The following is a 17,123-nucleotide window of genomic DNA, read 5'->3' as shown; positions in this document are numbered from 1 at the left end:
TGCCCTAACAGAGGCTGGGCCCCTTGTCTTTCTTGAACTTTCTGATTACAGGCTTCTTCCCTGCTGGGTTGGCATTAATGACCACACCAGAAAGCCCCTGCTTCACAGCCTAGTTCTGAGTTTGGACACCACCCTGACTCAGTGGTCACACGCCACTTTTACCCTCCGTGTCTTTAGGGGTTTAAAGCAAAATCCTAAGAGAGGATTTCATTGTTTTAAACTTCTGCTTTAAAAATGAGAACCAGAGATGAGAAAGCACACTTTGATCACTCTGCCTATGGTATGAAAGCAGGGAACTTGAGTGGTGCAGTTTATGTCGGCTGATCTAGAGCTTGGGAAAGTTGATGACCACTTCCCCCACCTCCAGCTCTTACCCTCACTCACCAAAACTGGGGCGTCTTAAAAAGGAGGGAAATTCAGTCATTCATACCCTAAAGTTTAACTCCTCTTATAGACCTCCCCCTCTGTCCAGCCTTCAGCTGAAAGAACATCCTGAAAGAACAGCTGAAAGCAAAGTGTTATTTCTGTACTCTTCCCCACCCTGGGAGGCCCCTGCCTGGTGGGGACAGTTAAAGTAGACCCAGCTCCTTCTAACAGTGGTAATTGTTATACTGTCTGAATATTGTGTACTAAATATTAAAATGCCTCCAGTTCCTTCTCACACACAGTGACCTCTCAGAGGAGATTTCTCCCAATGTTACACCAGCGTTGTGACTCAGTGGCTTTTGTGTGCAGGGAGAAGGGACCTCATAAAGGACATTTACATCCAGTGTTGCAGCTTTCTCTTTGGACCATGTCATAGCATGTCTGAAACCTATGTAAGCCAACTGCTAATGCTTGCCTGTGTTTTGTTGCCAGTATGGTCAATCCATATAAATTTATAAGGGCTAGAAGCTCTTTAGCACTGGGAAGTAAGGACAGCTGTGAAATGGAAGGAACATTAGCTTGGTAGATTTCCTGCATTTGGTTTCTCAGTGTTCTGAACAAGTAGTGTTCCCTCCTTTTTAAGAGTAGTGGCCTACTCTTCCTCTCCCTAAATCACTTTGCCAGTGAGCTCCAAGCATAATCAGTCTCCATTAGGTTTGAGGGGATAACAAAGTGTAAGTGCACACATACCATATATCTGCTAAATAACAGGAAGGAAAAAAGATGGAAGGCAAAAAAAAAAAAAAAAAAAAAATGAGGGAAAAGGTAAGTTAATGCTGCTACTGAAGTCTTATGGTTTTCTAATACAAGAGGAAAGAGCAAGGCATACCTCTACAGAATCCAAATGAAATTATATTCCAAGAATAACTGTAGGATTAACAAGCTTATCACAATAAATTATTAAAGATTGAAGAATCAATTAGTAGAAATTTAACTTCATTAAGAGATGATTTAGATTATAAACTGAAACTAAAGAACTGAGAGAGGAAGAAAGAAAACCTCTCTCCTATAACTGTTCAAGTAAAACAAAATATGATAGTACTTTGTATCAGGGAAGTGATTATCACCTTAGCGGCTGTCCTGATCTGAGCTCAATGACTTAAAACAGTTTTTTATATTATTAGTTTTTACTTGCATAAGTAATATATGAACACATTTGCTTTTGAAAAATTTAAATGTTACAAGTAACGATAGGAAGTCCTTGATTACTTCCACCCTACCATCTTAGCCTCCAGGTAATCTTTCCCAATGTCTTCTATATATTCACAAATGTGGACTGTAACATAAAAAGTATCACACTCTGTATATTGTTCTACAACTTTATTTTCTTTCTTTCTTTTTTTTTAATGTTTATTTATTTTTGAGAGAGAGAGAGAGTGTGAGTGGGGTAGGAGCAGAGGGAGAGGGAGACACAGAATCAGAAACAGGCTCCAGGCTCTGAGCTGTCAGCACAAAGCCTGATGCAGGGCTTGAACTGAAGAACCATGAGATCATGACCTGAGCTGAAGTCCTACCGACAGGGCCACCCAGGTGCCCCTACAACTTTATTTTCTTCATGTAACAATATCTTAGAGCTCTATCCATGTTGATACATATAGATCTCTTTCCTTTTAATGGCTTCATGATGTTCCACACTAGGAAAATACTTCTTTTATTTTACTATTTCCCTATGAATGTATATTTAGGCTGTCTCCAATTTTTCGCCATAAGAAACACTCTTCCAGAGTATTCTTGTACAAGCCTCCTTGAGTATTTTACACAATCATTTCTCTGGGAGAATAATTGTTGGTCACTAGGGTATACATTTTTATTTTTAATACACATGACTGGTGCTTTTCCAAGATGGCTGTGTCAACGTATCGTTCCACCTGCAGTTTAATAGCGTGCTTGTCACGTTTTCTTGTTGTCTTAATTTTCATTTCCCTGATAACTAATGAGATTGAGTACTATTTCATAGGTATAATGGTCATTTTTATAACTTCTTTTGTGACTTGCCTGTTTAGATCTTTTGTCCATTCATCTGTTGGGTTACTTTGTCATTTTTTATATGGATTCATAGTTTATTTTCTATTCTGAACAGTAATCCTTTGCTGTTGGACTGCAAATAGTTTTTCATAGTCTGTTGCTCATTTTAGAACTGTTTGTGATGTCTTTTCTAGTACAGAAATTTTAAAATATGATATAATCAAAGTGATCATTCTTGTTCATTACTGCTTTTGCTTTTGATGTCTTTTTAAAGAAGGCCCTCCCTAACCCCACAAGACATAACTACATTATGCTAACTTTGCGTTTAATTGTTCTGTGCTAATGATCTATTTGTTTTTCATGTTTCATTAACCACAGAGCTTAATTGTAAAGTGACTTATTTAGAAGCTATCCACACTGCAGAGTTTCACACTGTAGGAAAGGTGAAATGGGCCAGATTGTCCTTTGTGCCTTTGTCTTTTTGTACCTCAGAGGAATCTTTGCATAGAGGGAGGCTGTCTAATGTAGTTACCGGGAGCTAACAAGTAGCTAAACTCCTGGAATCTAACCTCTCTTGCTCTCATTTTAGCTTTGACAAGAGCACCCCATTAAAAGGGGCTGTGAACTAATGGCATCTGGGTTAGAACCGAAATGCATTTATCCAGAGAAGGACTGTTTTGCATTGTATTTAGGATACAATGTTGTTGATCCTACATTGCATGCAAATTCGGGTCTAAGTAGATTTTTGTGAGGGGCCTGACAATCCAAACTTCCATTATAACCATACTCTGAAAAAATAAATCCAAGTTGCAAAAACAGATGTGAACCTTTGGATATAATTCTTAGTCCTAAATTCACTTACAGCTTTCCTAAGGCATAATCATAAGCAGAAACTATGCATTATAATGGCAAAATAAAACAAAAACAAAAACAAAAACGAAACAGTGCCTGATTCTAGAAATCATTTTACTTTACAGTTAGCAAAAGGTAAAATAATAAAGTAAATTTTTTAAATGCTCTAGAATTTTTATTCTGAAAATGACCTGCTTATAAAAATAAGAGTACAGTCACTGCTACTTACAAACCCTCACTTGCCCCTTCCCCATAAGAGTCTAAAGGCAGGCCATGTCTTTTTTATTTTTGGATCCCTAGATCTAGCTCAGTAACTTGTACATAGTAGAGCCCCAACCCCAAATATATATTTATGTATAGATGTATGTATATATTATAGATAGAGAATTATTCACTTTAAGGGAAAGTCATATTTTATTTTATTGGCCCTTTCTCTTTGTTTTGTTGACCCAACTTGGTTACCAATTTTATTTACCACACTTAACTCTCCAGGTGACTTTTAATTATTTCCAAAATCTACTCTCAGAAAAATAAGATTTTATTTCATTTAGGATCTTCAAAAAATGGACTCTAGACTCTAGGCCAGGAGTCCTTGTTCATGTGCGCCGGTGTGCTGGTGAAGCCTATGGATCCCTCCTCAGAAAAATGTTTGAAATTATATAAAATAAAATATAGAGGATTACAAAAGAAACCAATTATATTGAAAAAGTTGCCAAAATATTATAAAGATCAAATTTGTAACGGTAATATGTAAGCTTTGCTTGTTAATGCATTTATTAAGATTTAGTGGTAGGACCAATAACTACTGTACTAGGGATACATACAAAACATATTTTGAGATATCTGCACTAACTAATGCAATACAAAAGTATCTGTGATTTGTATTTTTGGCCAAGTCACAGGTATTGTGTTAACAGTACTGTGGCTTGTTGCCTATATTCATATTTAAATAAGATGGTGAATTTCAATTTGAAGTTAATGCCAGTAAAGATGTAATTTATTTCTCTGATCTAAGCCTGATTCCTATCCATGGATAGAACCCCTGTTATGGTGGTAATTAAAAAAAAAAAAAAATCTCCCAAAAACATTTTGATCAACAAGTGGAATAATTATAGGCCTCCCAAGGTGATCTGCTTAGAATGGGAAAATGGTCATTTTATTCGCTCAAAAATATTTAAGTACCTACCTTGTCTCATATAGGCTTGATTCCTGCTCTAATAGGTCACAATTTAGTGCAGAATGTAGATGCTCTGTTTATTTGAAAAAATAAATATAACAACTTAGGTCTCTGTTCTCAAGGCTTTGTTTTGTTTTGTTTTGTTTTGCTTTTGAAATTTTTTTTTAATGTTTAATTTTGGAGACAGAGAGACAGAGTGCAAGCAGGGGAGGGGCAGAGAGGAAGACACAGAATCTGAAGCAGGCTCCAGGCTCTGAGCTGTCAGCACAGAGCCCGATATGGGGCTCGAACCCACAAAGCACAAGATCATGACCTTGGCTGAAGTCGGAAGCCCAACCGACTGAGCCACCCAGGCACCCCTAAAGGCTTTGTTTTATAAGTTTGCTCTTGTTGGAATTTGCTCTTTATTTCCATGACTTAAATTAATCTATGTTGCTTCTCTTGTGTTAATGCCTCATTTAAATTATAAAAACTTCCATCCTGAAGGTTTTTGTATTTTTGTTGGAAACATTTTGTCATTATTAAAGGGAAAAAGTGACTGTTTTTGAAGAATATCACTAGTAGCCATTCCTACTATCCTGAAACCCAACATCTAATTATTTTTAGTTATCAGTTATAATCTGTGGCTATTATGATGTGCACTACTTATCCAGATTAGAAAACTCCAGAGGCACCTTGGTGGCTCAGTGGGTTAATTGTCTGACTTTGGCTCAGGTAACCATCTCACAGTTTTGAGTTTGAGCCCAGCATTGGGCTCTGTGCTGACAGCTTGGAGCCTGAATCCTGCCTCAGATTCTGTGTCTCCTTCTCTCTCTGCACCTCCCCCCCTGACTCATGCTCTCTCTCAAAAATAAATAAACCTTTAAAAATTTTTTTAAAAAAAGAAAACTCTAAAACAAAGACAATGAAATAATTTACTAATCTTTGTGAACTATAATTATAAAATGTTTTCAAAATAAAAATTGAAGAAAATGACTTTCATTCCTGTACTTACAACCATCTATTTTTTTTAATCTTTTAAAGTACACAAAAGTTATTGTTGTCTCCTATAGACAAAAAGTAGGAATGATTGATGCATTTATTCCTATTTTTTTGTCTACAGGAAACAACTTTTGTGAGTAGTCATATGTGATTGGGAAATTAATAGTACATGAATTTTAAAATGTCAGCCTGAGCCAAGCTGGACTTCTGTGAAATTCTAGATCCTTTGGAAGATCTAGATTCCCTGAAGGATCTAGAATTGTTTGGCTGACTCCTCAGCACTTGCTATAATTTTACCCCCCCAGGGCACCAAGATGAGGGATATGGCAAGCACCCGGTCACATCACACATTTCTCTCTCTGTGCCTTTCAGTGTCTGCTAGAGTCAGTCTAAAGGTGCAATCCTGAGCACTTAATCAGATTTCTGGTTCAGAAAACACAGAAGTTATGGTGGTTTTGGAAAAAAAGAAAAGTTCTGAGACACTGTTAGGACTTGTAAGCCCTTAAATAAAATTTCAGTGATACAGGCTCAAGCACAGAATTACTCATCTTCCTAACAGCACTGCTACAAAGCAACCCTGCTACCATCCAACAGTTAGGACATTCATTCAATCCTATCAGCAGTCTCAGAATGGATTCTAAGCCAACTAAAACTTAACATTTCCCTTCAAAGCATTCTGGAGAGCTGTGCTCATGACTGAATATGAGTTACTTTTCAGCCATTGAGCCAAGACTTTCTGTTTTCCAAGAAAGTGGGTTCTCCTGTCGCCAGGGCCATCTGGGCATTTGTTGCAACATGTCTACAAGTGACTGCTAGCTTTTCAGCTCCTAGATGCTTCCAAGGCCCCATTGAGTCCTCAGTGAAATTCCAGAAAGCAGCTGGTAGAAAAGGTCTCCATAGTTTGGACACAGATGGCTGGCTTGCATTCAACAGACCCTGGTGTTTTATGCTTACCATGAGTCCAAGGGAGCTTTGATAACCAGTAATCCACTAATTCTTCCTGTGGATATTTCTTGAACACTTACTGTGTGCTTGGTGCTATGGGCATACCACATCAAATAAGCCACGGCCTCTGCCTTTAAGTGCATTACAGCTGAACCATGACCTGTCACCACTCAGTGCAGACACCAACCTCTGAGACTGAAGTCAACCCCTTAAATGGCCACCAGTCTTAACATAACACAACTCTGATGCCTGCTGGCTCAACAGAAGCTGGAGGAAAGAGAAGGAGGCAGTTGTAAGAAAAAAGTATACTTTCCTAAACGAAGTATGTTGTGCAATACCAGTGGCTGCACTGAAGCTGATTTTGAAAGTTTTGGTTTTCTTATTACTATGAGAGGATTTACTTTTATTTCTCATTAGCCCAGTTGAAAAAAAATAGCAACAGAAAAGTTCCCTTGACTTAACCGAATGTTATATACTGTGATATAAACAGTGTGTGTGTGTGTGTGTGTGTGTAATTGTTATTTCAAGAAGGAATGGAATGATTAAAGTCTTGATTTAGAGTCATTCAGATGATCACCAAATTCTAGGGTGGGGGAAGGGGGTGGGAGAAAATACATAGTTCAATACCTTACAAAAATAAATACTTGCCAGCTGTGTATTTAGTAAGAGCCTAGGGGCAATGCCAAATGAAACAAATAATATAGGATGGCAACATGTACTCTAATGAAAACCACCGTTCCAGAAAATTAGAAGACCCTGAATGGTGTTAAAATCACAAAGAAAAGAATTTCCAACATTTGACCTCATTTCCAAAATGAAAGCCTACCTGCATGATGTGTGTAAAGAATGTTATTCTGCAGTGTTGGAGAGACCTGGATTTGAATCCCAACTATGGCATGTGCCCATGGCCTTAGGCAAATTACTTAACCTGTGTTTTGGGTTCCTCAAATGTAAAATGGGCCTAAAAATACCTACCTCTTAGGATTATATATGTATATAAATATTCAATGAGGTAATATATATATACATTTCTTGACAGGAAGTAGGTATATAAAAAATGGTAATGCTCCTCCCCACCCCATTCACTCTACCAAAACATGCAGAAGTTGGGCTTTTAAGGGTTTTTTGGCAGGGGGGTGGTGTTGTTTTAAGGAAATAACTCTTGAAGCTTAGCAGTTCTGTTTAGGAGATAATGATTAGCAGTGCATGATCACAATTTAATTCATAACCACATTTCACACAGAGTTCTCATATACACACAGTGATTGCCATCTACCTTCTGGAGAACTCATCAAAAATTCTACCAGGTTTCAGTCGAAGAGTTAGTAACAATGACCATATCAGAAAAGTTCATTTTCTGTAAAGGAGAAGTGTTTTGCCTTTTTAAAAATGTATATAATTTTTAAAAGCAAAGCTAGATATTACAAAAGCAGAAAATTCAATCAAGGACCGTTAAGACATCCATTTTAAGTAACTACTGACTACTTACGATCTACACTGTTCCTGACACTGTTCTAAGCTCCAGGTATTGAGACATTGGATAAGGACCTACTCTAATGAAGTTTACACTCGAGTGACTTAAAATTTCCTTTGATGTCTTTTAACGCTGGATACTGATAGCCCTTCATGATGAAGCCAATGACTCTGAAGCAAAAAGAATCAGCACTGGGAAGGGGAAATCCATGCATAATAAGAATAATCTGATTCCCTTGAGTCCAGATTTCTAGTTCCAGTGGGTCAATTTTATAATGAAGAGGGCTTTTTGAAATGCATTGAGTTATTCTAAATCCCAAGCAAATATTCAGCTGTCAGAATAATAACAAGAAGTTCCACTGCTTTAGTATCAGCATTCTTTTCCATATGGAACCAATTTCTTAAAATATCCTCAAGAATATACTGGGAGACTCACTTGTATGTCACCAATAGCTTGAAAGCAAACTGTAATATAATGATTTAGAATTTTCAACCTGGTCAAGGAGATTAACATTCTTTTTTTTTTTAATTTTTTTAACTTTTATTCATTTTTGAGAGACAGAGCATGAGCAGAGAAGGGGCAGAGAGAGGGAGGCACAGAATCTGAAGCAGGCTCCAGGCTCTGAGTGGTCAGAACAGAGCCCGACACGGGGCTCGAACTCATGAACTGTGAGATCATGACCTGAGCCGAAGTCAGACGCTCAACCAACTGAGCCACCCAGGTGCCCCAAGGGGATTAACATTCTAATCCCAGCTCCCCACAAACCTCACACCCTAGATTCAGTTCCGTGTTCATTCACAGACTTGGGAACTTCTCTAGAGCTGGGCTTCCTCTTCTATAAAATGAGAAGGACAGTGGTACCTGTTAACGTTGGTCAGCTGCTATAGCAATTAACTCAAAAATTCAGTGGCCTAATACAGTAAAATCTTACTTCTTTTTTTTTTAAGTTTACTTATTTATTTTGAGAGGGAGAGAGAGAGAGAATGAGTGGATGGGCAGAGAGAGAGGGGAACAGAGGATACGAAGCATGCTCTGTGCTGACAGCATAGAGGCCCTACCTGGGGCTCATGTGAGATCATGACCTGAGCCGAAGATGGGCGCTTAACCAACTGAGTCACTCAGTTGCCACAAAAGCTTATTTATTTAGAATCATAGTCCAATACTGGTCAACAAGGTAGGCTTATTCCCCCTCAACAGTCAGGGTCCTGGACTTCATAATTAAATGTGGTTCTAGCATCTTCTTTAGCCTTGTCCTCTGCATTTGTTGAATGAGGAAAGAGAGAAGGTATGGAAGACCACGTGGGTTTTGTTTTCTATGCAGGCCACCCCTTTTGTCCACAATGCAATGATCAGGACTCAGTCTTATGGCCATATCCATCTGCTAGAAGGCTGGGGAATGTACCCAGTGTGGTGGCTTGGAGGGAGAGGAAATAGAGTTTGGTGAACACATAGCAGATTTCCCCATAGTACTTAGTTCAGAATGTTGTTTGGAGAATTAAGTGAAATAATATACATAAGAATTCATAAAGGTCTTTGGATCAATAAATATTACTCATATCTTTATTTATCTGCAGAGATGACTATAAAAAGAACTTTAAAGATGCCCATACCCTTTATCTCCTTTACCAGTCATCTTAATCTAGAGTCATTTTAGATATATTTTGTGTAATTGAGAGGTGTGAGGAAGGAGAAGAGGCCATCTTTTCACAGTACACTCCCAAATAATACTGGTTCCTCTTGGTTACCATTTCCAAGCATAAGCTCATTTTATTATTAAATGATGACTAAAGTGTGTGACCTTAAACTCTAAAAGAAGTTGGGATTCACCATATAGGTTCGTCCAAGCTACCGCAGAGTGGTTTCTTCTAAACAATGTAGGTCAGATCATGTCAACATTGGTTTAAAACCCTTCAGTGTCTTTGCAGTGACTTTAGAATAAACTGTGAATGCTTTATTCAGAGTTGGTATCCCCAACCCATATTCCCAGGATCAGCCTTGCCTCCCTCTCCAGACTCATCTCACATGGATATCTTTCCCACTCCATTCCTTCTTTTATTCAACAGCTATTTATCTAGTCTCTGTTGTAGCCACTGGAGATATTGCACTAAAATTCCTTGTGGTGGGATATGGCAGGTTAGCGTGACCCCAGTTACAAGTGGTTGCCTCTGTCGCTTGGTGCTTGCTGTTCTGTTTTCCCCAGCCTAGCTCATAGAGGCCCATGTAGAATAGTCACTAACTCCAGAATTACTCTCTCACAGTACCCCATTTGCAGTCTTGATAGCATTGCACAATCTGGAAAATCCTTTTGCTCATTTGCATTTGTTGTCTGTCTTCCTCTACCACACTGCAATTCCCATGAGGGCAAGGATCTTCTTTATCTAATTCACTACAGTATCTTCAACACTTATTTTCCTGGCAAAAAGCAGAAACTCAGTAAATATCTGTTGATTGAATGGCTTAAGGAATGAGTGAACTGACAGGCAGCAACCAACTTATGTGGTGAGGGCCCTTGGCCTGAGGAGACTATGTGAGTTTCATTTTCCTTCCTGATAGCCTCTGCTCACCTCTCCCCTTTCTGACTGTGGTTTTATAGGGAATGACACCACTTCACTGGGCAGCTTTCCACAACCGGCCTCAACACACCCAAATGCTGCTGAAGAAAGGAGCAGACCCTACTCTTGTGGATAAAGACTTTAAAACAGCTTTGCACTGGGCAGTCCAGGTGAGAAATTGGCCAGCAAACTTGTCTAAAGTTTAGATGGTGTGAAGCAATGTTAACAGTTCTCTGAGTATGTCAGAACTGAAAGATGGAATTATCAAAGGTGCAGCCACTGCAGTGATATGGAGGTTATTAGTGTGCTAGAGCAAGTAAGATTCTCTGCACTCCTCCCATCCCTCATATCCAGAGGGGCAACAGCAAACCTGTCCATTTGGAAGATGTGAGTGCATCACTTGTGGAGAAGAAACCACGCCAAGATACAGAGGAGGAAGACAGCCTGCTTTGGATGTTATATACAGACATACACACACACACACACACACACACACACGCACACACACACACACACATGCACACATACATGTAAACAGACACATAACACTTCTCTCCCTTGCTCTCTTGCTCTCTCCATCCACATGCGTGCTTAGTAGCTCACAGCACACCAGGAAAAACCTTCAAAGATATACTAGGAAAATCTCTTCAAAGTCTTTGAACCATAACTCTCTTCTTCCTTCCAAATCCTCCAAAGCAGAGTTATTCCAGATGACCCTGAATTCTGTCCTGAGCAATGAAAATCATGCCTTATAATGCTACCTCATGATCACAAAAGGCAGTCTATATCAGTACACATGACTGAAGAAATCAGAATAGGCCCAAGAAATCTATAGCCCAATGAGGGGGAAAGTGAGACTAAGGTGAAAGAATGATCATGGCTAACATTTAGTGACGTGCTTTCTATTTGCAAGAGGAATGATCAACTAAGAGTCATTTCCTCCATCCTTCAGAGGAGAGCAGTAGTATGCATCATTTCAACAAACTTGCTAGCCTTTTCTGTCTTATGATACCCAAGCATAGACACCTCCACTGTTTATCTTCATCAGCTCAATAAGGCACTCTTGCCATACTGCTGCCAGGATCCTTGTAAGAGGAGTTTCTGCCTGCCTTGATGACGGTTACATTCAGTTGTTTCACATGCCAAGCATACCAGAGATGGGCACCTGGCACTTTCAGGCCTGAGGGAAGAGGCAAACAGAAGTGATTTGGAAACTGCTCTGGTTTTGTCCCTCCAACTCTGGCTTCAGTTACTCTGTACCAGCACCAGCCCTGGGCAAAACTGTGAAGTGAGCAAAACTTATTTTGTCATCCCCACCTGTCTGTAGCATCCACCTACATACTTTCAGTATCTAATCTCCCACCCTAACCCCCGGGGTGCTGTCCTCTGGTTGGGCAACCATGTGTGCTGATGCTCAGCTGATGTGAAAGTGGTATCCAAATCAAGCATTTCCTGTATTCATCCTCATCACACTTGAGTTTTAATCCCACAGATTTCTGATGGGGTTCACATCTCTGCTCCCACTTCCTCCACCCCACCCCCAATTTAGAGTTGCTGCTCTAGTCCTGCACGTGCAATGGAATCGTCAGCAATGCTTGTAAAATTATAGGTCCCCAGACCCCCTCTCCACATCTTCTAATTTGGACTCTTCAGGGGTGGGAACCCTTGCTCTCACCCTCTAAGAGGCAGTTTGGCAAAATGAAAAGTCAGAAAATCTGTTTGTATTGACAGACATGGTTTTGACCTGAGGAAAATCACCAATACCTTCTTGGTTTAACTATCAGTGTATCTTCGGGGTATGAATGAGATTGCGCATATGACAGCACTATGTAATGTGCTAGGTAATTGGAATAGATAACCATTTTTATTATGGTTCCTGATTTCTTCCACAACAGCTTAGTTATCATACCCACATCATCATATTCTTTCTCCCTACTAGATGATATAGCTTTTAACCTGCTACATTGATTGCAGTCCTGTCTGCACTTTAAAATCATCTGAAGAGCTTTTAAGCAATATTGGATACCCAAGCCCCACATCCTTAGATTTTCAGCCTGGAGTAGAGCCCCGGCATCCATATTTTTTAAAGCTTTGCTTCATCCCAGCAGACTGCAATATGCACGTAGGGTTGAAAACTGATGAGAGAGCATAAGGCAAGCTGACACCTCACAAACCCCCTCTCCTCCCCCCACCCCCACAGGTGGAATATGTGTGATATTCCTCAGGCACTGCTGGCTGACCAAGAACAAAGGAAAGGACTGAGAACAAATGGTTGAACTGATAGAGATCAAAGGACCTGAGTCTCCATCAGTTTGCAAATATCTTAGTAAATTACAAGAAGAAAGGCAATCTTATCAGTAGCCTAATCTCCAGGAACTCCCTATTATTATTGATAATGATTTGCTAGAGGGAAAAACAACCTTAGCCTGACAATAGCTAAGGCTTCAGTAATCTGTGAGTCTTCTTTAGCACATGGAAATCCCTTTAAGAAACTTCCTCTTGATTTTATCTCCCCTAACTCCAGAGCATATAACCAGTTACTCTTCACAACCCCAGTGCAGCTCTTTCTGCCCACAGGTCCTGTCCCTATGCTTTAATAACTTTTTTGCACCAAAGACATCTCAGGAATTCTGGTCGGCTCCAGACCCCCATCACTCCAAAACCCCATCAAAAACACTACGATAAATGAATTCATATTAATGGGTACTAAAACCTTATCTACTCCTACATAAGATATTTGCATTTTTGACCATGATTTTGTATAAGCATAACGTGTCACTCATTTATTGACTCAACTGCTTAATATATATTTCTTGAGCACATACCGTGTATCTGGCATTGGGTGTAAAAAGATTAACAAGGCAGGTTCCTTCTAAAACCCTTACAATTGTATGAAATATGCTATGTGTGAGTGTGAGTGTATGTTAGCATACTTTTTTCTGAGGAAGGCATCCATGACTTTCTTCATTTCCTCAGTGAGGATCAGTGACTACCCCCCAAAAGGTTAAGAATCACAGTTGTGGGAAAACCATGCACCCTCTGTCTCCTTGTGGTTAGCAGTGGAATTCAGAAGTGGTGCGTCCTGGCCTTTACTCTGCAAAGAAGGCTAAGGGTAATTCCAAATGTCAGCTGAAACCACGATGACACTTGCCTGCTTTAGACTTCTTGTTAATTTATAGTACAGGACCAGCATTGTGCTCCATTTACAGTTTTTCCACATGAATGAGTCTATTTCCCTTTGTCATTTATTCCTTTCCCTGAACTTCCTGCTCTTCTCTTGGACCACATGAGACCACATTTAAAGCTATAGCACTCTGAAATAATAAAGCCTCTGTATTCGATCCAGATTAACCAAGGCAGGAAAGATTGGAAACATTAGGTCCATGAAGTGATCTGGAATTGGGCTTCTGCCCCATCTCTAAGGTCTCTTGGTAACTGGTGGTGCCCTCCTGTGGGCCCACTGCCCTCATTCGCCCCTCCTGTCTTCCCAGGAGACCCTGCTGCTTGCCTCTGTCTTGGTTAGCACTGAGCAGAGCCCTGACCCCATCCAGTCTCTCTTGATGGCATCTCAGTCCCTTCAGGGCATGTGAGGACACCGATTTATCAGGAGTCCACATGGGTGTCTCTCCTCCACAAGGCAGAAATTCAGTTCCCAGTCTTTTTCTCACTCTGTTCCTCAGAAAGCCTGTCGCTTCAGCTATCATTCCCATCAGAAGATTCTCACCAGTTTCAGTATTTGTATTTCTACTTTCAGCCCTTTTTTTCTCCATTCTGTTCTCACATTGCCACCAAGTGCTCTTTCTACAAATCCCAAAGGAATGTATGAATACAACTGTTATCCCACCAAAACAGTTATGGTCCCTGTTGGTCCTTGGCTTAAAAACCTTCAGTGAGTTCCATCTGACATCTCTTTTGAACTCTAGACTCATATTTCTAGCTCTCCTGGGCCTCTCTACATCATTTCCCAGACACTTCAAACTGGTCATGCCCAAACTTAACCCGTTATCTCTCCTTCCTGCCACACTCCCATCTTCCTGGTAGCCCAAGCCAAAAGGCCTCTGCATGGTCCATGAACCCTCCTTTCTTATCTCCCTTCACTGTCCCTTCATTATCAAGACTCCTCAATTCTACCTCCTCCGTTCCCACATCTCTGTTACCTACTTTCTATCCCCACTGTATAGGTCATTGTTGTACCAGGAAACAGCCCATTTGCATGGGATAAATCGGGTAGAGAGTCATGAAGAGGCTATTTCCATACCACAGTACGTTGCCATTAGGGCATCTGGGCCTAAGAGGGCATGGAAGGGAGCGGTTACTAAGACAGAAAAAGCTAGAGCTGTAGGAGAGGTCCCAGGACAGTACAGGTAGCCTTTGATGGAATGAACAAACTGTGGCCTGGCAGGGAGAGAACTGAATGATAAACACCTCAGTCTCTGTCTTCCTACACCCATCTCTTGTCAGTGCCACTCATTGGCCAAACCCAACAGGAAAACAAAGGAGTCCATTTGATGCAATTCATACAGGCTAAAAAGTAAAGAGCCGGATGGAAAAAGTTTGGAGGGTAAGCCTGGAAGAGAAAGTAGAGACAATTTTGTACACCTGCCATCACTTCCTTAGCTCAGGTTTCTACCATCTTTCACCTGAACAGTTTCAGTATTTGTATTCCTACTTTCAGCCCTTTTCTTCTCCATTCTGTTCTCACATTGCCACCCAGTGCTCTTTCAACAAATCCCAAAGGAATGTATGAATACAACTGTTATCCCACCAAAACAGTTATGGTCACTGTTGGTCTTTGGCTTAAAAAGCTTCAAAGAGTTCCATTTTTTGGTGCAGAACAAACTCCCTGGGCTAACACATACTGTTGTGAACAACCACTCCCCACCCCCTACCCACTCCCAGAGATTCATTCTGTCTCCACCTTAATCACGTTCTTCTCTTTTGGTGAAATCCTTCTTGCACTCCCCACATCATCCCTTCCACTTGAAGAATTTCTACATATTCTTTCTTATTCCTGAAGGCCTAACTAAATGCCACCTTCTTTATTAAGCTCCCTTCCAGAATTGTTCCCTCCAAGTTGCACATCTAGTGCTTTCTTAAACATCTAGGACTGGTGGCGTAGGCAATGGGATGCCTGATTCTTTCCTTCTAGACTGTGTGCTTAAAGGTATTGTGCCTTATTCAGGTAGATGTGTCTCAAGACCCAGAACAGATCTTTGTGAATCTTAGGTCCTCCAAGAGGTTTCACTGAATTCTGTCCAATAAACTTACCCATCCCAAATCAATGAGATTAATGGCTTATTGGGTTCTTTCTTTAGAACACCATTTGTTACCTTAACTGAGTCTTGCAGGAGTGTAAAAGTCTTAATATCAGGGAGGTTTTTCTAATCGTAGGATTTCTAGCATAGATATGATGGCTGGTCAGTGAAGGTGGCAAGTATCTACTGTCCCTCAAATCTTGCCACTAGCTCCCTCCTCTGCTTACTAGAAAATGTATTTATTTGGAATCTTCCTCAGAATTACTTTTCTTTCAGTGCATTTTTCAAGGGAGGGTAGAAAGAAAAGAATTATGATAATAAAAAACAACTATTTCATGTTTGTCATTCAGTATGTAGTTATGTGGTTAAGGAAATTAAATACACACACACACACACACACACACACACACACACACACACACACCCTAATAGCTCTTTAATATAACCTTTAAGCCTCTAGTGCTTGAGACTAGTTTGGTTCAGTTGGTTCAATATGGAATCCTCCTCCTTCCTGTAGTGAAGACCTGTGGTCAGCCTTCTGGATTGAATCAAAGTCTTATAAATATACTTTTACCCTAAATATATTCAGAATAACAATGGATAAGTGTCATATACCAGTGGGGTCTAATTCCTAAGGTGAGAGAATCTCAGCGCTGCAAGGGACCAAAGTAAATCATGTAATCCCACTATTGAATTCATGAGTAAAGAAACTAGTGCACCAGGAGGTTGTCATTTGACCAGATACACCCAGTGCCCACGTAGGCACCCAGGCCATATGACTCCCGGGAAGACTACAAAGCCACTAAGCCCAAAGTAAGCAAAGAAAATATTTGCAAAATCCATCATTCTGGGAGCAAAGGCCAACCTGCTTAGGAAACTGAAGTCTTGAAGGGCAACCTAAGTTTAAGTGGCCACATGTGTCAGCTCCCCAGTGCTTGGTTATAGTGAGGAAGGGATGCAGTAAAAGGAGAAAATAACAGGGATTCACCTAGGAGTGAACACAAGTGAAATAGTAAAAGAAAGAAGACAATGAGGAGAAGACAAAGAAGCTAAAAAGGATGGGTATTCTGTTTGGCCTTGCTTGTAGCTTGTAAGGCTTGTTTTACTCATTTATTTATTTGTTGCTCAGTAAATATTTATTGAGTATTACTCTCTGCTAGGCTTCATTTCAGCAGAAAGATCCTTAGTCATAACATTTAGCAAGGACAGGGTAGAGATATCCTGGAGACCTTCATCTTATCAGACAAAAGTGGGATTTAACCCCTTTCTACACACTAACGGAGCAAGAAAGGAGTTTTGTTTTTTGTTTTTTGTTTGTTTCTTTGCTTCCTATACTATAGTAGTTTGTTTTCCTATAGTTTTTTGGTGTGTGTGTTTTGTGTTTTGTGTTTGTTTGTTTGTTTGTTTGTTTTCCAAAGTATCAGAAAACCTATGAAATGAAGTAGTTCAGCAGCGAGGGTCACCATGCCTCATGCCCCATCCCTCCGATTTCTGTT

At 40.1% G+C, this 17,123-nt stretch overlaps 1 protein-coding gene across 5 annotated transcripts in view; it reads left to right on the top strand.

Moving 5' to 3' along the window:
- The window catches only part of ANKRD55 (ankyrin repeat domain 55), a 195,758-nt gene that overhangs the window by 153,881 nt on the left and 24,754 nt on the right, over positions 1 to 17,123 (top strand). For all 5 annotated transcript variants that reach the window (XM_045493602.1, XM_045493567.1, XM_045493583.1 and 2 more), the window contains one exon: positions 10,414 to 10,542. In XM_045493602.1, the coding sequence (XP_045349558.1) occupies positions 10,414 to 10,542 (129 nt within the window). The remainder of the gene's footprint in view (positions 1 to 10,413; positions 10,543 to 17,123) is intronic.

Source organism: Leopardus geoffroyi, chromosome A1 (genome assembly GCF_018350155.1).
Source record: "Leopardus geoffroyi isolate Oge1 chromosome A1, O.geoffroyi_Oge1_pat1.0, whole genome shotgun sequence".
Classification (NCBI taxonomy): domain Eukaryota; kingdom Metazoa; phylum Chordata; class Mammalia; order Carnivora; family Felidae; genus Leopardus; species Leopardus geoffroyi.
The sequence above is the reverse complement of the archived record's forward strand: the minus strand, read 5'-3'. Positions and strand labels throughout refer to the sequence as shown.